Source organism: Caretta caretta, chromosome 16, assembly GCF_965140235.1.
Source record: "Caretta caretta isolate rCarCar2 chromosome 16, rCarCar1.hap1, whole genome shotgun sequence".
NCBI lineage: Eukaryota > Metazoa > Chordata > Testudines > Cheloniidae > Caretta > Caretta caretta.
In genome coordinates this window covers 25,154,958-25,178,422 of record NC_134221.1, presented here as the reverse complement: position 1 = coordinate 25,178,422, position 23,465 = coordinate 25,154,958, and the positions used below count along the sequence as shown (strand labels likewise).

General features: G+C 46.4%; 1 protein-coding gene across 5 annotated transcripts in view; it reads right to left on the bottom strand.

The window, feature by feature from the left end:
* Positions 1-436: 436 nt before the first annotated feature.
* Positions 437-23,465, bottom strand: part of MVB12B (multivesicular body subunit 12B) — a 95,860-nt gene continuing 72,831 nt past the window's right edge. For all 5 annotated transcript variants that reach the window (XM_048822788.2, XM_048822789.2, XM_048822791.2 and 2 more), the window contains exons 8-10: positions 12,714-12,769; positions 10,108-10,167; positions 437-1,205 (exon numbers count right to left, since the gene is read on the bottom strand). In XM_048822788.2, coding sequence (XP_048678745.1) covers positions 1,119-1,205; positions 10,108-10,167; positions 12,714-12,769 — 203 coding nt within the window. In that variant the 3' untranslated portion in view covers positions 437-1,118. The remainder of the gene's footprint in view (positions 1,206-10,107; positions 10,168-12,713; positions 12,770-23,465) is intronic.

The window sequence follows — 23,465 nt, the reverse complement described above, 5'->3', positions numbered from 1 at the left end:
TGTCCGACATGGTCAGGTTTTAGCATTTCCCTCCCTGAGTGCAGCAGTGTGCAGGGACGGGGTGCACAAATCTCTTTCCTTTTAGCAGCCAGCAGGGGCAAATGTTTGAAAACTGCCAAAATAACTGGCAGGTTCCAGTGCTGCTTTATGCCAAAGCCATGGCAAAGCTTTCAGGTGGCTGGGAGAAGTCAGGATGGCCTTGCAGAGGTCTCGCTGGCTCTCCATAGGCCAGAGAGAGCTATGCAACATTTGCCACGATCCTCTACTTCCAGGCAATGGACATGCAGCCTCTTTGTGCCACTGAGATCCCTGTGCTCTTTGAGCTACTGCACTTTGCCAGCGACTTGGGAGAGAGCCCTAAGTGGAACTGAGCGAGCGACCCTGGCTACATGAGCTGAAAGTAACAAAAACCATTAAGGTCTCAGGTGTATCCTGGCCACAAGTGAGCTGAGGGCAGTCTTGACTTGGAGAAGCAGATGAAGGGTTTACCATAACTCAGGGTTAGCTTGCTAATCAAAGGACACCCCTGGACTGCTGACCTGATGGTTTTGTGACCTTGCACAAACCAGAGAACGCTGCTGTACTGAGCGGGGCAGCTGGGGCAGTTTATCCCGCTGCACCTCAGTTCCCAATTTAAGCTGGTGCATTTTGTGATTTGTTGACTAACTGGCTGTATCTTTAGTTTCATTTCCCCAAATGCTCTATCCCTAGCAGGGCTCATTGCTAGGAATCTCTCCAGATTCCCATGAGCTGGGTTCATGGCGTGCAACATTTCACTTCAGATCTGTATGGAAGTGAGCATGCTGCAGCAGGTGCTATAAAGCAGGGAGAACTGCGGAAGCCATCTGCCAGGCTCTAACTAAGGGACTCCTGACCAGGAATTGTCCCAGCAGGGCTAAGGGGTGAGGGTGCCTGGCAGAAAGGGTTAACACAGTCCAAACCTCAGAAACAACATGTACAAAATGATCAGGGAAAGCACAGGAAGGAAGGCAAGTCATTAGAAAAGTGTCCTGTCTGCCGAGAAGGGTTCCAGTGACACTGCTCATCAGGGCTCGCCTCCCATCAGTAGTATCTGGGCACATGCGCCGCGTCTCCGGGGAGCCGGCCTCCCTCGCTCCTCAGGACTGTGGCATCTGCTGACATCTAGGGGGGCTGGGGGGCAGCCGGGCAGCAGCGCTTTGCTCTGTCCTGAAGCTGTAGTCATACTAGAGAGCAAAACAAAGAGAGAGAGACCAACACAGGAGTGACGACGATGCGAGGGAGCAGGCTAAAGCTGCATCACTAGCACTAGATGCAGAGAGCAGCACGCAAGCTCTGGTCTCAGACCCAGCCTTCTCGCCACCCGGTGGAGGGCAAAATGGGGCACGCCCTGCTCCCTGGCGCAGCACTCAGAGCTGTTAAGGCAGGGCAACACATTGTACCTGGGTGAGCAACGTGCCCCTTGTCTCCATGCACGCCCACAAGCCCCTCTGCGTTCTTGCACAGAGCTCTCCCCAGCCTGCCGACAGCCCTGCTCCCACCAGTGCTGCCCAGTGCACTGGCCAGAGGAGGCCACTATAGGATGCTGCAAAGGGTCACACTTGCTGCCCCTTCCACCACAAACCAGCCCTTTAAGTCTGTGGCAATGCTATCTGCTGCCAGCTCAATACGTTGCACAACATTCATGGAGAGAAAGCAGGGGTGTCCCCCAAGCCCTGCTGATTCTTTCGCTTTTCCTCCAAAAACTCATTTTTGTATAATCCAGATCTGTGCTAAGGAATAAATGGAAAAGCAACTCTCAGTTAGTGGGAACAAATGCTCTTTAGCATTTCCAAGCACTGGTCCATAGCCAAGCTCCCAGAGTGATGCTGGTGTGGCCAGTGGAACCAGCAGGAACACTGTAAGTGGGAATGCAGGGAATTCCTTCCTCCAGATTAAGTAGCTCCTTGTGCTGAGATAAATTGGAACATATTATCTATCACATGAAGCAGCTGGGAGAAATATTTCTCCTCTCAGGGAGTGGGTACACAAACTTGCATCAGTTTAATTAAACTGGTTTAGTTAGATGGTGCAACCCTGCAAGTAGATGCTCTTGTTTCACCATGATGCAAGTAGATGCTCTTGTTTCATTATTTCAGTTTAGTTTAAACTTGTTCCTAATCGATTTACAATAAACAGAAATAAACCGGGTTTAAGCTGGAACAAAAAAGAGTGTCCATGTGGAAAATCAAACCTCACATGAAGCCAGCACACTTCTGGGCAGGGGGGCCCTGGAGAGCTTTGCCATCGATTTCCCTGAGAACAGGACCGACCTCAGCTGGGCGCGGCAGAACTCAGGCTATCCCGCAAAGAGCCGCTTTCCAACGTCAGCTCCAGAGGCCTTTCTGGGACAGTGATTCGCTCCGACACCCAGTGTGACTGTTAGCAGGATTCGGCCTGGCCGGCTGGCTTGTCTCCAGGGCACTTGACTCCAGAGATGCCCTGCCTGCACAGACCAAAGGACACTGCGCTTCCCTGCCAGAAAATCCATCTTCGAACAGCAATAACAGCCACAGCCCAGGGCTTTTCCTGAGGATTTATGGCTGACTGGGATCCTCCAGTGAACCTCTGGCCATCAGCTCCTCCCAGCCAGCATTAATCCCCAGGAAATGCCCTAGGCCTGACCATTAGTGCTTGGAGGTTTTCACTGAGAAGAGCTGTAAGTGCATGGTAGCAGAGCCATCTTGTGGCAAATCGTGGCTCAGACACTTCCAATCCAATCCACTGAGCACGTGCTCTCTCATCAACACTGAAATATTTTGCTGTTCTGTGGCATCTTTCAGCCCAGGATCCCCAGGCAATTACAATTAGTTAAGTGGCTTAAGAACGATCATGCCAGCTGGACACACAGGAAAAACACAGCACACAGTGATTAAATGACTTACCCTACTGGCAGTTAGGACTAGAACCCGGGAGTCCCGACTCCGTTCCCCTGGCCCTAGCTCTGGTCACTAGGGTCGTTCATACCCTCGTCTCCAAAGTAACCGAACAGGCGGATGATGAAGAAGCCATTCCAGACCTCCTAGTCCAGAGCAAACACCCCCCTTTGCCCCAGGCACCTAGTTACACAGCTTAAGCAGTCCCTCTACTGCGGCCAAGAAACATATTGAAGGAGGAAATACTGAATCATTTAAACTGAACCCTCACTATCACTGCTCAGTAAAATAACCTTGGCCCTGGCTAGTACATGTGACGGTCACACGCGAAGCACACAGCTAGTTCACCAGCATGCCAGCGAAAGCCCTTCGCCCTGGCTAGTAACGGCCTTGGAGCAGAGCGGAGGGCACTGACATGGTCGATTGAGGTCTGGCAGTTAAAAGTGGCTTTTACCCCACTCTTTAAAGGTCTTCTTCCTGCTGCGACACTGGAGGGTGAGCTCAGCTCAGGAAGCACCACAGCCCCTCAGGACGCGCAGGGATAACGGTCACTGAAACCACGAAACTGCAGCTCAGTTCCTCACGCCTGGTTCTGGGCACGTTTCCGGTCGGATTATGCCTTTCAGGCCCCCAGCTCAGAACGACAGCAGGGAGCCTGCATGGACAGCGGCTCCCCCTTCCCTGAGACAGTCCCTCTGAGTGACTCTGGGAGGGCTGTGCCGGCAGCACCCCCCCGGGAAGACAATGCACTGGGTCCATAGGCTGCTGGCCTCGCCTCTGGCAAACGCAGACATGGAACCAATGTGGGACACGGTGCCGTGGTGATGGGGCCTGGAAAACGTGATGGGCCCAGCCTCTGGTAATGAACCAGCCCTGTGCACGTGCCTCATGACGGGCAGGATGCGTATCTGAGGGCAGGAGACTCACAGCATGATCCAGCAGAGGGGCTAAACTTGGGAAAGGCCCTAAACCTTCATACCCACAACACTACTTCTCCCCGGTGTCCGGCTGCCAGCAGTACTCAGCCAGTAACCCACAGCGCATGGTGCAAGCCGAATGAGTTAGACCCTCTTTGGTCACACACTGTCAGCCAGTTTATGCTCACATGGGAATTTCCCCTCAGTCCAGGTATTTGCCAGGTACTGTCTGCAGCTAGTTCTTTGTCTGTATCTCGCGTGTGCGTGGCTCCTCCCCGTGACAGGACAGAGCTCACACTGGGCTTCTGTCCCCCAGTGGGATTAGCATCCATCTAAAAACCAGCTTTCCAGTCTGAACCCACCAAAGGAACCGTCTCTTGCCCTGCGTCTGTACAGTGCCGAGCACACAGGCCCTGTCAGGAGAAAACCCAACCATTCAGCGTAGGGCTGTTTCCACAGGCACTCGAGCCAATCGACTCCTTCACTGGGATGTCTGGAGGAAGCCAGCACGAAAGGGCCAAACTCATATGAAGCAAATTAAAATGTGCGTGGAAGCAGCTCTGCCTGGACGCTGGGTGGGGACAGCTGCCCAGTTCTAACTGCAGCCCTGCATCGACATCCCTGTGGTGTCTGTGCAGGGGAGCCACTCGCCTTTACACACACAATGGGTCATTCGTGAACGTGCGGACAGCAGGACGGGCCCATTCGAGAAAGCACCTAAGCACAGGGTTCGCTCTCGACCTATGCTCGCGCTGCGTGAAGGGCTTGGTTTGTCTAGTCCACGGTCTCAGAGCTCAGTCGTGCTGCTTATCGCCGTGTGGGTGGGGGCGTTCCCAGGTTTGTACAGCTGGGCATGCACAGAGCTGGGGACTGGCCCAGCTCTACTGAACCCACTGCATCAATCCCACGGGATGACTCCATGCCCCTTCCTCTTGGCCCTCACTCACGGGTCATAAAGGCAGATATACGGCCTGCCCTCTTGGCAGAGACCCCACTGACCCCACTGAGGAGTGCTCAGAACTGGGGCAACCGGCCACAAGTACCCCCCTCTCCAAGCCACTGGGGGGAGGACCCAACCTGGAGACACTGGGGGCCTGCTAAGGGGGCGAAGGGACAGGGAGGATCCATAGGTACCTAGACTCATTTCTAGTTGTACTAGTTGGAGAGGCAGGTGTTCCTAGCATGGGGGAAGGGATGGAGATGGCTCTTTCTATCCAGAGCTACCAGCTCAGGGCCTGGTGCTAAAAGGACACTGGTCATGGGTCAAAAGGCAAGGGATACTCAAATCTCCTCCCCTGCTTGTCCATGGCCTGCCCAATCTAGAGAGGTCTCCTGTGCACCAGTATGGGCCCGTGCTGCTGGAGAGGGGGGCAGTTAACATCCCCTTGGCAACGATGCCATCACCGGCCTTGCCAACGAGCTAGCAGCTGCACTGCCCAGGGTCAGCGCCTCCAGGCACAGGGAGCCGAGCCAGCCGAGGACCGACATGGGAGGACAATGCCTGTGTGCAGGAGCTCTGAAGCCCAGGGGCTCAGCTGGCTGGAGCCTGGGACGTATGGGCCCACACGCTGGGCATGGACTCCCCGGCAAATCAGTGATTTCTGTTAAATCATGCAGCGTGCAGCAGAGCTCAGGAGCACCCCGTGGCTCCACTGGCCTAGGGCCGGTGCTGGAAGGGTCTGAGTGCGAACAGCCTTCGCCATGCTAAAGCCACCTCTGAGGGCAGAACAGAATCATAGGACGGGGAGGGACCTCAAGAGGTCATCTAGTCCAGTCCCCTGCACTCTTGGCAGGACTAAGTATTATCTAGACCATCCCTGACAGGTGTTTCTCTAACCTGTGCTTAAAAATCTCCAATGCCGGAGATTCCACAACCTCCCCAGGCAATTTATTCCAGTGCTTAACCACCCTGGCAGTTAGGAAGTTTTTCCTAATGTCCAACCTAAACCTCCCTTGTTGCAATTTAAGCCCATTGCTTCTTGTCCTGTTCACAGAGGTTATTCAGAACAATTTTTCTCTCTCCTCCTTGTAACAACCTTTTGTGTACCTAAAAACTGTTATGTCCCCTCTCAGCCTTCCCCTTTTTAATCTTTCCTCATAGGTCATGTTTTCTAGACCTTGAATATCACACCGCCCTACCTCTGACAAAGGCGCTTCCATCAGGGGATCTCATAGCACTGAATGTAAGAGGGCGGTGTCATTATCCCCATTTTACAGACAGGAAACCGGGCACAGAGAGGGGACATGACTGGCCCACGGCCACTCATCAGGCCAGGAACAAAGTCAGGACTAGAACCCAGGTCCCCGGACTCCCAGTTCAGTGTTCTGCCCACTAGATCACTCTGTTTCTCTGACACCTAAAGCCACACAAATGAAAACACATTTTTGCCATCACATCTAGATGACTGATTCTGTACAGTAACTTATTTTCATCTGGACTGTAAGCTCTTCTAGGCAGGGACTCTTCTTCTGGGTAGCATCTGGTGTCCTTTAGATAAAGAAATAATCATGTAGGCTTCAGGTAGGGATGGTCTCTTTTCTATGCTTGTATCATATCCAGCACTATGTGGCTCCAGTTCCAACAGGAATTTTTGGGTGCCACCATCTTATAAATATTTACTGCTGATCACAGAAGTGGCAAGCTAAGTTATTTTCTAGCTGCAATAAAATGTTACATCACTAGATGGAGCTACATGACCACAAATTACTTTGTGACAAAACCTGCGATTCTTTAAAGTTAACCTTTACAAAAGGCAGTTGAAAAAAAGAAAAGTGAACACAGACAATACGGGGCTAAGGAAATTTGCTGCCTTGGCAACTGAGAAATGGGTATTTAGGTGCCAAAACCATAAGGAACTCCTGCCTTATTCACCTTATAAAGAAAGTGATCTATGGCACGCAGCTCCCAGGTGCATATGGAATCTGTGCAAGGGAGGATGTGTCAAGAAGTTGTCTTCTCCACGAAAGCTTTTTAATCGGCAAACATGTCTTCATTAATTTTACCTCAATGTCGTGATGTCACAGCCAGCACTATCAGCCCCAAGCTAAATAAGCAATAAGCCTCATTTTTCAATACACAAACACATAAAGATGTCAGCTCAAACTGTTTACTAATTAACACTTAAAAAGACACAAATTAGATATGCGTGGCTAAGAGCAATTATAATCAAGACGAATTTCTCTAGTCATTTGGGAACAGAAAAAAATGCCTAATTGCTGGAACCAATGTTTTAAAAACTGAAATCATGCCAGTTAGCAAATATGTTCATTTAAAGAACATTTCATGTGACTACACTCTGGAGAATTGACTACAAACAGGAGAACAAGGAAAAATATTTCTGTATAAAATTAAGATTTTAAACTCTTGTAGATTTACAACTTCTTCATTAAAATGTTTGCAAAGAGCAGCCTATGAAAAACTGTAGCAATTAAGTGGTTAAATAAACTGCCTTCCTTGTCAATTTTAAGAGAATGATTAATATTAGATGTTCACTTTACTAATTAGACTCTCACTAGACTTTTAGCTAAATGCCAAGTTAAAACTGAGTGGTGCATTCTGTCGAATGTTTGCGCTGAAAAGAGCTGGGAGCCCAATGGTCACACTTTATTGTTAACGATGTTACAGCATGGAGGTTTAAGGCAATATTGAGCCGTCTGATAAATTGCTCTCTACGGTCTGTGGTGTTCTGGGTGTGAACGGGGTTGAGGGCCCTCTTCACTGGCCGTAGGTGTCACTCTGACCTGTACAGAAGATGGTTTAACTTCTTGAGACCATCGCCTTCTGGGGATTTCGTTACCAATGCATTACACAGGTCTCGCTATGCAGGGGCACATGCGGTGCATGACAAACAAGCACAAAATCCCTTCCTGGACCTGAAGGCGGGAACAGCAGGGTCTTTTCCAAATGTATAAATGCTCCCACGAAAGAAGTAAACTGTGCTCTGGTGACTAGGACACTCTCCTGGGTGTCAGGAGATTTGGATCCACCCCTGGCTTTGCCACTGACCTGCTGGCTGACCTTGGACAAGTTGCTCCTCCTCTCTTTGGCAGGCGACCCTCCCACCCTTTGGTTTGTCTTCTCTGTTTAGAGTGTAAACTCCTTGTGGCAGGGACTGTCTCTACAACGCCCAGCACAACGGCATCTTCATCCAGGTGGGAGTCTCTAGCCCCCAAAAAGCTGAAAGTTTGGTTTGTTCATGTAAAGGAGAAGGCTGTTATCACAGCCTGGAGAACGGCTGGTACAGTTGGCATATTCCACTATATAAAATGAATAATCATTCCTGGAATTCTTTGGGAATATTTCTGTGTGGCATGCAGCTCCAGGGAAAATGCTCTTACTGCGGTTGGAAATCCAGCAGGTTTGCTGTAATGGAGCTATTGCTTGCAAGGGAAATAAAGCTACACAGAAATTCACAATATTTATATGCACATCTCTTTGTATGCAGACAAGATGCTTCATCAAGGAATACGGGCTGCATAATTAAACTTTTCATTACTCTGAAACACATGCGGCCTGTGATGGGAGAAGGGGATGTTGGGATGGAAGGCTCCCTTTCACTGCAGCACAAAATGAGAGTGACACTCATGTTCCCTCATATAAGCTGGTTGGGGGGTGGCACACTGAAAAGGCTTCTTAATCCATGACTCTTTGGAGCAGTGCTTCCATGTCTGGAGGGCTCTCCTGCATCCAAGATCTTGCACATGGTGCTGGGCTTCAAACCTTGACTTTGAAATCTAACATCTTCTTAATCTGCCACTCTAGCAAGATAGACAAAACCTACCAACTAAAACATTGGTGCTCAGTGCTGATCCTAGCAACAGATGCTAACAGGTCAGGTCCACGTCGGGTGGAGCAGCAGCACCCAACACTAGTCAGGCTTTGCATGGACCAAGCTGGCCTTCCTTCTGTGGTCTTTGTGATACACAATTAGATGCTGTTCTGCTTTTCACTCAGGGTACAGTTCATCTCTGTGCACCAGACCCTGTGCACCAGAGATACCCCATGTATGCCCTCAGACAGGAAGCTACTCTATACCCTCACTCTGCCATTTCTCAGTAAGAAAGGGAAAATAAACGCATTAACCTATTATCTTATATGCTATCTGTATGCAAGTGCCCCGGAGGAGCAGGTGACTGATGGTACAGAACAGCAAGGCTCTAGGATTTGAGCTGGCTTGTCACTGATACACATTTCCATGGGGGAAATGACGCGTGGGATACTCTGAGATATTCCACAGCCAGCTCGCCTGGCTGCTAAACCCTATTATGTGTCAGGGCAAGGAATTATTCACAATCTGGATTCACCTTAAATCTGAATAACTTGTTCCTGAAGATTTGTTAGCTTATAAATAGAGTCTTCCTTATTATGGAAATAAATATGAGAATTCCTAACTTCCCATAAAAATACTTGAGTAATAAACCACTGTGTTTTGTTGTAAAGTCACCTATAATCTGCATGTGACACTCCTTTCATTTTTATGACATATTACAAATCAAAGACAAAAGGATTAGTCAGCTGTGTTTCTGCGTTGGCTACGATAGGTTCAGAAATTTTGCTGTGCCACATTGATTCACTTTGCCTTCATTCCGGCCATCCTTCAGCACAGGAACCTGTTAGCTGATAACACAAAAAGGGAATCCCAAAGGAACATGGCTCTACCAGCTCCATTTTTAAGACAAATATTCCTCTCAAAGGGAAGCTGCCTCTGAACAGCTGACGGCTTACCGTCCTGCGGTACAGCGCATGTGCACACTAAAACACTGCCTTAGGAAATCAGCAATTACACAAAACCAGAGGTGGACACTACTCTGGTTTGATCCTCTCTCTCTTTTGGAGGGTTCACAGTCTCTAAAATCTCAGCCTATTTGTTCCTGGTGACAAGTTACGTTCACCATCAAACTGAAAAATTATGAAGCAGTTTACCTGACACTGCTTAACTGAGTTCAATTGCTTCCTGAAATGGAAGAGGCAATCTCACACAAACAGTGCCCTGTTTCGGGAAACACGTAGTTTGTTAATAAGCGAGAAAGAAAGGTTAAACAAAAGAGACATCTGGAATTAAATGGAGGGTGCAGATTTTGCTGTTAGATTCAACACTTAAAGCTTCTTCTGGCACAAATCACAAAAGGCATTTGTAATTTTGAGCTTACTGTTTGGCTTAACTTAATGTTGATTTTACTCACCAGCAGTGACCTGGCAAAGCAAGCTAAACTCTTTCCATAAGGGAGGGAACCTTACAACTACGCGAGCACAGATTTGGCTGTGCCTGTGCTCAGAGTCCCACAGAGCCACTTACCTCCTTTTCAATTTCTGCCAGGGATTTGATTGTGATGCCCAAGAGATCAACTTGCTGCATCTAAAAAAACAAAAACAAAACTAAACACCCCAAAGACCCGGGAAACATGCTATTTAGTTTTCAGAATAATTCAGCAGATACATTCTGTCACTGGAGAGTCAGAGGCACCAGCTATAAATGTGTGTGAAACCCTTTCCCCCAGTACACCACACCAACATAGAGGCAGGTGGACTATGGGCAGTGATTGCAATGCTTGCTTATAACTAACCAGGATTATTTGCCATTCTGGACAGGGTCATTTTAAACTGGTAAATCCTTCGCTGTCTTCCTGACAACGGCTATTGCACCACTGTGTGTAACACACCCTGGATTTTAGATGGCAGTGGGGACATAAGCAGGAGAGGCATTAGTTGTGGAAAAGCCTGACCATGCTGACCATCTGGTGGCAATGGTGTCACGGGAATCTTAAGGAAGGATTAGCATGGCCTAATCGCTCTCTGCATTTCTCCTAGCAGCAGGGGGATCCCAGTTCTCTGGGAGCGTGAGTGGAAGGGATGAACAACGTACACACAATCCTTTCCAGACAGCAGTGGCTGCAAAACCATCACATTTTACCTGGAGTTTCTATAATCACAAAACAAAACAAAAAAGATGCAACACCAGATGCAGGACATGAAGAACAAGACACAGAAGACAGTTCCGTGTTTTCAGTTATAATTTCATGTTCATTGATTTTTAAAGAGATATTGTTTGAGGTACTGGCTGGATTAGGGGAACTGTAATGGAATGTGGAGCTTTTCAGCTCTAGATTACAGTCTTAAATTAGTACCAGGCAAGCAGTACTCCAAAGTCCTTAAATGGCACTTATTTGGGACTCTCCAGGAAATCCATTCCTATGGACAGGTGTTCACAAAACACACCAGCACATTAGGAACTAACCAGCACCTGCTGACCATCGCAGCAGATACACTCTGGACTGAACAGGACATGAGCCCTCTCCCTTCAGAAACAGACACAGGTCAGAGTTTAGAAACCGCAGTGCAGGGCAGTGTGAGAAGTTAACATGGTCACTGCCGGTGCCGAATCAACAGGGCTGTCAGTGCAGACCCTGAATTCACCACCAGCACGACGTTCACTTCAGAATTCAGCTGACAGCATCCTGCACATGGAAATGCAACCTCGCCTTGCTGCTGCACTTGATACACTTTGGCATATATAATCTCTCAAACCAGAGGGAAACATGAATACTAAAAACGTTTTTCTAGCCACGTTTCTATTGCCTGGACCCCAGCGGAGGTCCAGCTGTTGTATCATTAGGACATAACAACCTCGCTCAACTTTCTAGGCTGGAATTGGTAAACAGGACAGCACAGCCTCTCTCCACAGAAACTGGAATCCTGCCAGCGTAGCCATGGCAACCAAGCTACCTTGGGTCAGCTAAAGTTACTTGCACTCCACGTGCAAAATCACAAGCATTTTTCAAGATTAAGCAGCTTCCAGAAAGATGTAAGTGATGCATATTGTGTTTCATTGGAATGGAGGCACCGCCCAGGACTCTCAGCTGTAAGTGCAGTCCCAGAGCAATATTTCTATGACCCCGTGACCAGCATGTCAGGTCCTGGGAAAGCTGAGCTGCCGGTTCTAACAAAGATGTGGATGCAGGCTGGGAACAATTTTACTTTGGCTCAGCAGCAACAGGCCAGACCCACAATGGAACGTCCAGGGCTCCCACCAAAGAACTGAAAACCCCTCATTTTTAAACACAAATTACAGTAACGTGCTGGTTCGATCAAGTATTCATGGGCGATGGCAGCCCTGCCACCTTTGCTCCTGGGGAGGGCTTGAAGGTGCCTTACCAGCCTCATACCACACTTGTGCAAGGTCTCACCGCAGCTTGGCATGGCTCTCTGCGGAGTTATGAAGAACAGGGATGAAAAGAACCCTGCAATATCTCTAACTCCCAGGGAGCGTCTGCAGTAGCCACAGTGTCATTAGCATTGCACTCAATTTCTGGGATCTGAAGGAACAGGGCCACCTCTATGCAGGGAAGGGACAAAAGATAGACTTGGAAAATCAGGTATTTGCGCTTTTTTTTTTTTTTAAACATATACAGACAGTCTCAACGCAGCCAGGAATTTACTCATGATCACCTCTATCTGGCAGGTGATGAAGTGAGCTGTAGCTCACGAAAGCTCATGCTCAAATAAATTGGTTAGTCTCTAAGGTGCCACAAGTACTGCTTTTCTATCTGGCAGTGATCGAGGGTTCAGCTAATAGAGGAATTTACTTTTAGAAATGATTTGGTGAAACAATCTAAACAGCCACCCACACGTCAAAGGAAAGTATTCTCAGGTGCATCTACAGTCACTAGGGTGAAATTCACCCTTGTGCAGGTGGCCAGCACCTCTAAACAGCCACCCACACGTCAAAGGAAAGTATTCTCAGGTGCATCTACAGTCACTAGAGTGAAATTCACCCTTGTGCAGGTGGCCAGCACCAGGACTACGCACCAGTTATGTTCCACAAGCTTAACTGGTGCCTATGCCTTGTGAGTGCCCTCCACAGGCGGGCGAGCTTTACCCTAGAGAATGATGACAGTAACTTACCCCTTCAGGAGCGCAGGCAAACTTATCTGAGATCATAAAAGGCACTCCATCCATGGCTGAAAAATACAGATGAACAAAGAGTTGAAATCTTGCATCAATATTCTGATGTCCAATAACTTACTGCGTTTCCAGAAAGATACCACGTATGAATCGCATCGACATTTGGCAATAACGTAACAGGGTGCAAATCACTCAGGGCAGACCTCTCTGCTAGCTCTCCCAATTGTACTGCCAGTTCAAAGCACAGGGGGGCAGTCAGGTATATTCATGATAACATCCAATATCATTCTGGCCATTGGCACAATTTCATAGACTGCGTTCTATGAATCTGCTCCCAACTTCGGTGGACTGAATACAGAACCAGCCTCTCAAGCAGGACAGCGTCTGGAGCCCAAAACAAATGCAGCTGGCTTAAAAGGACAGACTTCCACTTTAAACTTGGAGAGTGGTCAGTTTGGATGAGCTATTACCAGCAGGAGAGTGAGTTTGTGTGTGTATGGGGGTGGGAGGGGGGTGTGAGAAAACCTGGATTTGTGCTGGAAATGGCCCACCTTGATTATCATGCACATTGTAGGGAGAATGGTCACTTTGGATGAGCTATTACCAGCAGGATAGTGAGTTTGTGTGTGTGGTTTTTGGGAGGGGGGTGAGGGGGTGAGAGAACCTGGATTTGTGCAGGAAATGGCCCAACTTGATTATCATGCACATTGTGTAAAGAGTTGTCACTTTGGATAGGCTATCATCAGCAGGAGAGTGAATTTGTGTGGGGGGGTGGAGGGTGAGAAAACCTGGATTTGTGCTGGAAATGGCCCAACCTGATGATCACTTTAGATAAGTTATTACCAGCAGGACAGTGGGGTGGGAGGAGGTATTGTTTCATATTCTCTGTGTGTATATAAAGTCTGCTGCAGTTTCCATGGTATGCATCCGATGAAGTGAGCTGTAGCTCGCGAAAGCTTATGCTCAAATAAATTGGTTAGTCTCTAAGGTGCCACAAGTCCTCCTTTTCTTTTTGCGAATACAGACTAACACAGCTGTTACTCTGAAACCTGTGTAATAATAGTTTGCATATAAACTGCTACATAAAAAAAGAACCCTCATGATGTAGTACGTTTTCCTAGTGAGAGAAAAATCAAATGTTTGGTTCAGAGGACAAGATGTTTTTTGCCCCCTAGAACACCAGGCACTAAACACCCCTCAGGCAGACTTACGGGGGAGGTTCGGAGAAACATGTTTGCAATCCTTTAAAAAAAATCCTGACCCTAGAGATGAAATGGAGTCTCCCAGACCATCAGGATAAATGACCTTCCCTTGCCAATCTACTACTGATGAAAACACTAGACAGCAAATAACCAAATGCAAATATAATACACTAAACACACAGTCCACTGGAAGCAGGTGCCCATGAAATCAGAGTATCCAAGACACCGGGAGTGGGGTAGCTGTGCAGTGGGCAGCCTTGAGTCACACTGCCCTGGCTCTCTTGGTTGCAGGACAACCTTAGGAATAGGTAGCGGGTTTTGAATATGCTTTGGGTTGTCTTCTCTTTTAAACCAGGATAAGAATCTTCATTGTACTGTCACTGCCTTTGCAACCCTCAAAGAGAGCTCTGAAAGGCACCGTAGCCCAGGTGAGCTAGTTTATTTTTGGAACCTGCATCTCTCAGCAATTCCCATAAAATTCTGAAAGAGGCACATTTCCAAGCCAGCACACTGAGTCTTGAATAGGCTTTATAATTTATCCACGCCGCTTATTTGCTTCAATCCTTCCAGCCCCTTTCCATTTCAGCTCTGAGAAAAAGAAGACATGACCATGTCCCCAAAACAAGTCTAATGCTTGCAGTGGCCTCTACCCTAACTCCAAACAGTCCGAAAAGCATCAGACCCAGGGCAGTGTTTCTTGGGCTCTCATTTGAAATGCCCAGGATTCTCACAACTCTTTGGTTTGCGTGCCTAACATCAGCCAACATGGGCGAGTTCAGGTGTTGGCTGTAGGAAGATTTTCATACATTTAAAATTTTACATGCACTTTATATAATTGTTCTTTGACAAACCAACTCAGATGGAGGCAGGGTGCTGTGTGGCAGCAACACACAGCCGCGGTGTTATAACCACCAAAACATACAGAGGAGAAACGGTGCCACAGAGCCAAGCAAGTTCTCAAACCTGGGAGACTGGCAGCTCTTCTTACAGGGGCAGAGAGATGCCTTGGTCAGCCAGACAATGGATTTTGTTAAATAAGTTAAAGAAATAACCCAACACTCGTCTGTTTGTTCCTCTAACACAGCAAAACAGCCACAGAAAAGCATCAGTAGGCTCCCTTAGTCTTTGAGACTGTCATTAAAAAAATGCTGATACACAGTACAGAGAAACCCAGCAGATGAAAGGAAGGATGTGCCAAAGGCTCAGTAGCGCAATTAGCATTCTCCTAAACAAACGAGCTTCAACAGAGCTGTAATTAAGCAGGCCTGTAATTAAGTATATGCCCTTTATCATAACGATCATGCTTAAAAATGGCATGATGCATGGAAGTATGTTATTAATGCTGTAATCCCAAAGTGAAAGCAGCATACATAGGAATCAGCGTGTCAGGCCCGTCACTAGGCTGTTTGTAAAATACATTAAAGGGAAAAATCAGAAAACAATGAGCTCATTCAGCTGTTCTTTTTATAGGCAGGCACTAGAAGTTGAGGATTTGAAATACTTACTGATTCAGGAGAGTTTAAACAAATAATGCACTAAGCTGTCATTGCCTGTCCCTCCACCAGTCCTAGACTAGGGGAAGGGAAGGGGGAGAAAGTAAAGTGTTTTTTTCCTACCAGCCCCATACCTGTGTTTGACACAAGGGTCAGTGGTTTGGAGAGTGTGGGACCAGTCCACAGAATGCACATTGTTTGGAACAGGACTGGGGCCCAGCTGGAAGTAGGCTGCTCTCCAACCAGTGTCTGTGTGGGAATCTCTCCTAACAAAACGAAGGGGTTTCAGCTGGTATCTTTACCCTGACTTCACACCTGAACTATTCTGTTGCCTGCCAAAGAAAATGTTTTGATGGGCGTCACCACTGATCTGAAGAGTCCTGCACCCTGCCCCCACCTGTTGATTTCTGTAGGTTGAACATCAGTACACAAAGCGCAGTGGGACCACAACTGTTCCAACATGAGACACCATGTGAGAGAGATTTAAAATGATGGGGTTTTTAGAAGCACTTTTTCCAAGCCCAGTTTTGTGAGCGTTTGTAGCAATTTTGGGGACAAAAGCCCAAATTTCCTTGCAGGAATCTGAATCCAGATGGCTAAAGCATGTTTGATATGGGGATATTTGATCCCACCACAATATTGAGTCATGTTCAATGAATGCTCACATTTACATTCTGTGGGCAAGGATTTCCCCCAAGCATTTCCCCTGGCACATCCTGGGCAATACTGCAACCGAAATAATCATTAACAACAAAGCACAAGGGACTGCAGGGAGATGGGGAGGCAGCCAGAATCTGGGTGTGGGGCAGAATGGAGTCACTGAATGAAAGAGTCACCCCCACTTACCGAAGCCTCCCTCCCTTTTCTACAGCACACTGTCCCCTAGTAACCCTCAGCTAGCCCAGCATGCCAGCCAGTCTCCTAGAACTTGGCAGCTGGAGGTTTGGTGGTTTCAGTCTTGTTTCCATGGAACAGGCAATCAGGAGACATGGCGCACCATCACGCTGAGACCCATTGCCACGTAGGGCCAGACTCTACCCCAATTGCTCCGGCTGAATAAGGCCACACTCTGCGAGTAGCTACAAGGACGTCAGTGGCGCTCCTTTGCCCAATTCGATGTTAGTGCAAGTGTGGGTGGCAGAATCCAGCCCTCAAGTGTTTTTTTTCCAAATCACCATTAGCACTAAAGTGAAGTTTCTGGTAACTCACAAGGGAGGGGGCAGGTTTAATCAATGTGGATGTTAATTCCATATGAGGATGTCGTTGCAACACGATGACTGAGCAGAACAAAGAGAAGGAAACAGTTTCATGACCAGTGCTGCAGCGACTATCGGCTTGAGAGGTGCAGCGTATCGGTACTTGGCCACGGGTGCGATTCACTCAAAGTGCAGCGGGAGACGATACTGAACTGTGATTTACTAGCAGCCCGTTCATTTCAAAATGAAGTAAAATGAAATCAGAAGGAGGCTTTTAATTCGATGTCCCCTGCTCCAATACTGCGCTGAAAATAATCATAATCTACAACCTTTGATTCTCTTTTCCTGGTGCTTTTCTAGAGCTCTTGGCAGTCTGTGATTAGAACAGAGCCGAGCGAAGGGTCTGCATTCCGATAGCCACTTTCAGAAGTTGTTAGCAACTCCCAGGCCAAGCCCTGCAACGTTTGCTTTCGTTCTGCCAGAGCTTGCTCAAATGTTCCTTATAGACAAACTGTGCTACAGTCGACTGTATCCAGCAACACCGTGAAGGGACAAAACAGAGGGATGCTGGAGGATGGACAAGGAAACTCTTTCCAAAGCTAAAAGCTGGTGATTCACCATAAGAAGGCGACCCTAGGCTGGATGGTGTAAGCATTATTCACAATGGGAGGGTTCCATGATCTAACTTCCAAGTATTTATAGCCTTTATAAGGGATTCAGTTTAAAAACAAAGGAAACACCATGACCCTGCACATTGGCTAACGGCATTTAAATCACTCTAACAGGCAAAGCTTTTCAGATACCTAGATGCTCCTACATATTTTTCAGGGCTGCGTTAAGCTGGGAATGGAACAGCTAAAAAGTCAAGTAATTAGAAAAATGAAGGTTCCCAACAGCAACATAATCTCAGTCCCATTGCACACAGGACGTACAGAAGTTTTGTGTATTGCTTCTTCTGTTAAAAGGTTGCTTAATATACAGTACATGCACATGAGTGAAATTCTCCCCTAGCGCAAAAGATGGGGCTTCTGTGAGGCATAGGCCTTGGGAGAGTCTGAATCTCCCTCAAGGTATCCAAGTTAACAGTCGTTGTGGGAACTTGACCTCTGGAATTTCAGTCCTGTTTTGTGTTGCCCGGGTGCAGGTTTTTAAAATGTGCACAGGCAGTGCTGCGGATGGTCCTCCCTATAGCAAAGTTCTTCACAATTCTTGTTAAAGATTAATATTTTCCTTTGCTACATTTGTAGTCTGAGAGGGCACTGTCTATTCTGACAGGATTGACCCACGTCTTCCATTCCTCCTCGGCTGGCTGTTGTCGATGTTCCCCTAAATGAACGTCAGATATCAACTCCAGAGAGTCAGTTACCAGCCAGCCATCTGCTGAAGGGTTCATTTTAACTCAGACAATAGAAGGGAAGAGCTAACAAATTATAAGTGGCAGCAAAACCTTAAGAATGAATTAACATCCAAGACTCTTGGATAATTGTAATATTTCCCATACAAGACAGACCTAAAATAGAGCTTATTTTTGTGCATTTCTACTTCTTCACCCCCCAAGACTACCAAGGAAAATCATCACCACCTTGGAGATGGCATTGTACAAAGAAGGTATGGCTCTCCTAAGGAACATTTGAGCAAGCTCTGGCAGAACGAAAGCAAACGTTGCAGGGCTTGGCCTGGGAGTTGCTAACAACTTTTGAAAGTGGCCATCGGAATGCAGCCATTCTGGGGACAAATAAATGGCAAGTATACAAAGAATCATAGAAGATCAGGGTTGGAAGAGACCTCAGGAGGTCATCTAGTCCAACCCCTTGCTCAAAGCAGGACCAACCCGAACTAAATCATCCCAGCCAGGGCTTTGTCAAACCGGGCCTTAAAAACTTCTAAGGACAGTGATTCCACCACCTCCCTAGGTAACGCATTCCAGTGCTTCACCACCCTCCTAATGAAATAGTGTTTCCTAATATCCAACCTAGACCTCCCCCACTGCAACTTGAGACCATTGCTCCTTGTTCTGTCATCAGCCACCACTGAGAACACCCTAGCACCATCCTCTTTGGAACCCCCCTTGAAGGCTGCTATCAAATCCCCCCTCACTCTTCTCTTCTGCAGACTATATAAGCCCAGTTCCCGCAACCTCGCCTCATAAGTCGTGTCCCCAAGCTCCCTAATAATTTTTGTTGCCCTCTGCTGGACTCTCTCCAATTTGTTCACATCCTTTCCGTAGTGGGGGGCACAAAACTGAACGCAGTACTCCAGAGGGGAATAGTGGGGGGACGGATAGCTCAGTGGTTTGCGCATTGGCCTGCTAGACCCAGGGTTGCGAGTTCAATCCTTAAGGGGGTCATTTAGGGATCTGGGGCAAAAATTGGGGATTGGTCCTGCTTTGAGCAGGGGGTTGGACTAGATGACTTCCTGAGGTCCCTTCCAACCCTGATAGTCTATGATTCTATGAATCACTTCCCTCGATCAGCTGGCACTGCTCCTACTAATGCAGCCCAATATGCCATTAGCTTTCTTGGCAACAAGGGCACACTGTTGACTCATATCCAGCTTTTTGTCAACTGTCACCCCTAGGCCCTTTTCTGCAGAACTGCCGCTTAGCCAGTCAGTCCCCAGCCTGTAGCGGTGCATGGGATTCTTCCGTCCTAAGTGCAGGACTCTGCACTTGTCCTTGTTGAACCTCATCATATTTCTTTTAGCCCACTCCTCCCATTTGTCTAGGTCACTCTGGACTCTATCCCTACCCTCCAGCGTATCTACCTCTCCCACCAGCTTAGTGTCATCCACAACTGATGACAAAGGGAGAGAGAGACCATCTATTATATATGGTAAGTAAGTAGAAATAATAATAATAAATAATAATAATGTAAAAGACTCATCAATAAAGTCTCTGCACTAAAACATTCCAAACTATCAATTAAAGTTATTAGCTGAGAGATTAAATATTAAGACACAAATCCTGTATCTGTGTGGCTGGGACCCACCAGGGTCCAGCTGCATAGCTGCAAAATTAGGGCCTTAAAGATCTGTCACCTGATCTATAGCATAGCATCACACCCATTGTAAACAGCCGTGAGGAGTGTGACGACTTGGTAGAGGGAACCAGCAAATCAGATAACCTCTACACAAAGGAGAACCCTGGTTTGTATGAGAGTGTCCTTAGGAATAGCCCCCAAGGGAAAGAACTAGAGAAAACAGGGTCTCCCTTGGCAGAATAAAACATTTCCCACATTTTTCAGGAGGTGCCAGAAGCTCTCTAACAACTGCAGTTCCAGGGCCTGTGCAGCCAGTTAATTCCATCACATTTTCTTTCCCTTGGGCTGGTTGCAGGAGAAACAGAGTGGCCTGAACTGTTCCCTCGGGGCATGGAACACATCTGATGTTTGACACGGCCACCGAGAAAGACTGCTCCCATATCCGAGGTGACGTCTTTGAGAAACCAAGACAAACACTCACCCAGCGTGCTCTGTCTTGAAAGACTAAATAATCAGTGACCAATCTATGGGCAGACTGAATAGGAGAAACAACTAAGCCAAAGTTCCCAGAAACCAAAACCAGAAACTTTTATTCCTACAGATGATGCCTGTTGGCGTCACCCTCTCACCCGTACACTACTCTGTTCCTCCTCCCATCACTGGGTGCTATGTACATGTGGAAAGCTCCCAAAGAAAGCTCCCAGAGTTGTCCAAGGATCTAATAAACTCATACTAAGGCAGTGACTGACTTTGCAAACATTCCGGGTTCAAGCGATTCTCAGCCAACACTTGTTGAGGAATCATGGCTTAGTTATATACCTGTCTCTTTTGGGAGAGTGCTACAGAATTTAAACAGGCAAGAAATCAATAGGGATCTGCCAAAAATCAATTCTAAAGATCTGCAGTATTTAACAGAGAATGGCGTTCTTTCTATGGGTTTTTAAAACTATCCTATAGAAAGCTACAGTACGGATACCTTTTCCCATTAAATTCCTCAGGGTGATGCAGAAGTCCTACAGAAAGATTATCATTCTGTATTAAATTCTGTAGGGCTTTTCCATAACTGTGTGAAGTTCATAGTAATCATGTAGATTTGAAATGTATTTTGAGATTGTATCAATTTCAGTATCTAAACAATAACCCTGCCCAAACCCACATATAAAGTGACTGGAATAGTCTCTTCGTCCTCAAAAGATCCCAGCAGTTAGTACAATCCCCGAACCCGACACACCCCACCTCTGAGTGTGCCAGCAACAAGTTCACTCACTGTCCCTGGACAATTCATGCCTTCCTATTTAAGCTGAAATCGTCACCATGCTGGGATGGCTAGTTCACCGATGGCATGTGGCTCCCCTGCACTGGAGAGAGACCAACGCTTTTCATATATGGCAGGCTTCCAAACAGTTGTGTAAGAGCAATGACTTTTGGTTATTACTGACCAGACATGGATTGGAACCAGTGACCCTGTCACTAGAGGTTTTAAAGAACAGGCTGGACAAATGCCTGTCAGGAATGGTCTAGGTTTACTTGGTCTTGTCTCAGTCGAGGCGCTGGACTCGATGACTTCTCAAGGTCTCTTCCAGGCCTACACTTCTATGATTCTATGACCTAGCAGTGACACATATTCTGTATCGAGACACCATTTCCCTGCGTTGCCTAGTCTTTGCCTAGGTAGATCTGACAGGCATCAGTACAGTATCTCTTCCTATGAGAAATGGATGGGAATAATCTAAGGCTAAGGGGTTTTCCTTCTGAAACAAAAGTCACTAGAAACTCTAAATCCAAGAAACCCAATTTTCTCCTCATAACAGTGCAAATCAGGAGCCACTCCATGTGTGAAACCAGCTTGAGAAAAGAAACAGTATCACGGTATTGGAAAACAGAGAATTTGAAATGCAGGGAGGGAAACAAAGGATAGTTGTTTTCTTCCTTCTGTGTAACTATGTCTATGGCATCTGTATCAGACCAGTGAGGTGCCTGCACCCTTCTCATATTAAAACTGAAAAAGCAAACAGGAATTTCAGAAAGAAAAATGTTTTCAACTGTTTATTATCTCCCAGGTGTAGCTCCTCCCCAAGAGTCACATTCAATTAGCTCATTCACTGGAATTGGATACAGGAGGAACAGGGAGCTGGAAGTGAGAATCCCACTCCTACAAAACACAAAATGTGATGGACCGAATTTCCCAGAGAATTCCCCCAAAAGGAAGTAGCAGATGACAGAAGCTAGGGCAAAATGACAATCTCATTTGATGTAGAACTGCAGAATAGTGAATTCATTTTTAACGGATCTGATACGTCCTCAAGTGCAATTTGTTGTAAATTACTAAGATTTAATATTAACCTTTAAAGGGCATGTCACAAAACTATATCCTATAAATACAACTTGTTAGTTCACTTAGAAGTTCTCTCTAATATGAAAAACCTCACCCCCCACTGTCACCCTTCTTTGCTTGCTGTACGATAGATGCTGCCTTCTTCCTAATGTTGTAGATTCCAACTAAATCTCAGTTGTCAAATTAGTAATTCATCTTCCTAGAATAACGATATTTTTAGCAAAGCTACCAGATTTAAATAATCAGATCTGCCAATGCTACCCTAATTTAACCAGGCTGACGAACTTTCATAGGCAGAATCAGCTAACATAATGAGTTTCTAGATGACAAAGAATTTAAGACTGGAGTTCACTACACTACTCACTATAATAAGCACTTGTTCTTTTCTACAATGTGCACATACAAGAGGAATCTAAATAATAATTGCTCTTATTATATTGAAAAATATGTGGCGATTAATAGTGATGATAGAAATCTGTATAATTGTTCACTGAAACCTCCAATGATCAGATGCATTCTTAAAATGTCCATTAATAACGAACTTTATAACAAAGAGCATCAAAACTCAAGCCAAGCTTTTGACCATTTAAAAAATGATGAACATATGATTTCAAATATTTTAAGTTTTAACTCTTTTTATGCCCCCTCTGTGAAAGGTACTGAGATACCCTCAATATGATACATATGTCATTGTGGTTCACAGCACCAAGTTCAACCTGTTATTTATGCAAATAATTAATTACTCTTGTAGCCATCTAGCAGTTTGTCATGACACGTTAATGACTTGATAGACTTCTATGAACTAGTGAACACAGAGCAGCAGAGCGCTTTTATCGTCGTTTAATTTAAAAACGATCCTGTGTGAAATTATCTAGTCGTGAGTGATGGAAGCATAAAGAACAGACTCAGCAAAGCTTCTTTTGGATCATTGCTTTATTAATGGTAACGTCAGGGAAATGAAAAATGCTAACATTGTCATATTTAGCTCCTGGGTATAGATGAATAGCTGCTTTAGTGCTTGGAGGGTTCAGTGTGCACACTGCAGTGAGCACTAATCCTTCACACCACTGTGGAGGGAGATGCAGCCATGGAGGAGTTTACGTCCCTAGAGTCCCAAGGAAACAACAGCCACTTCTGCACTGAAATTCTCACCCTAGGATTTGATAGCTTTGAATTTCTTTTATTGCTTTCTTTTCACAAACTTTTATACAGGAATTTTCAACAGCTGATATTAAAAACCTACAAAAACGTCCCTCCTGATTGTGTGAAAATTAACCAGTAAATTCAATTTAAAAAACCAACAACACTGAATATATTGCTGCCACTTTTAACACTTAAGTTACCTTAGCTTCTACAACCAGCTTCCTGCAATAGCATAACAGTCCGCAAGCCTCTCTCCAGCTCCGAAAGCACTGTGCAGGATTTGTGTTTCACGAAGATGAGGATCTCAGAAAATAGCTTCAAACAGTCTCATAAAAATGGCAAAGCTCACCTGGCTAAAGACCACATCATTTTCAGCTGAACAGCTAACAGAGGGAAATAATGTCT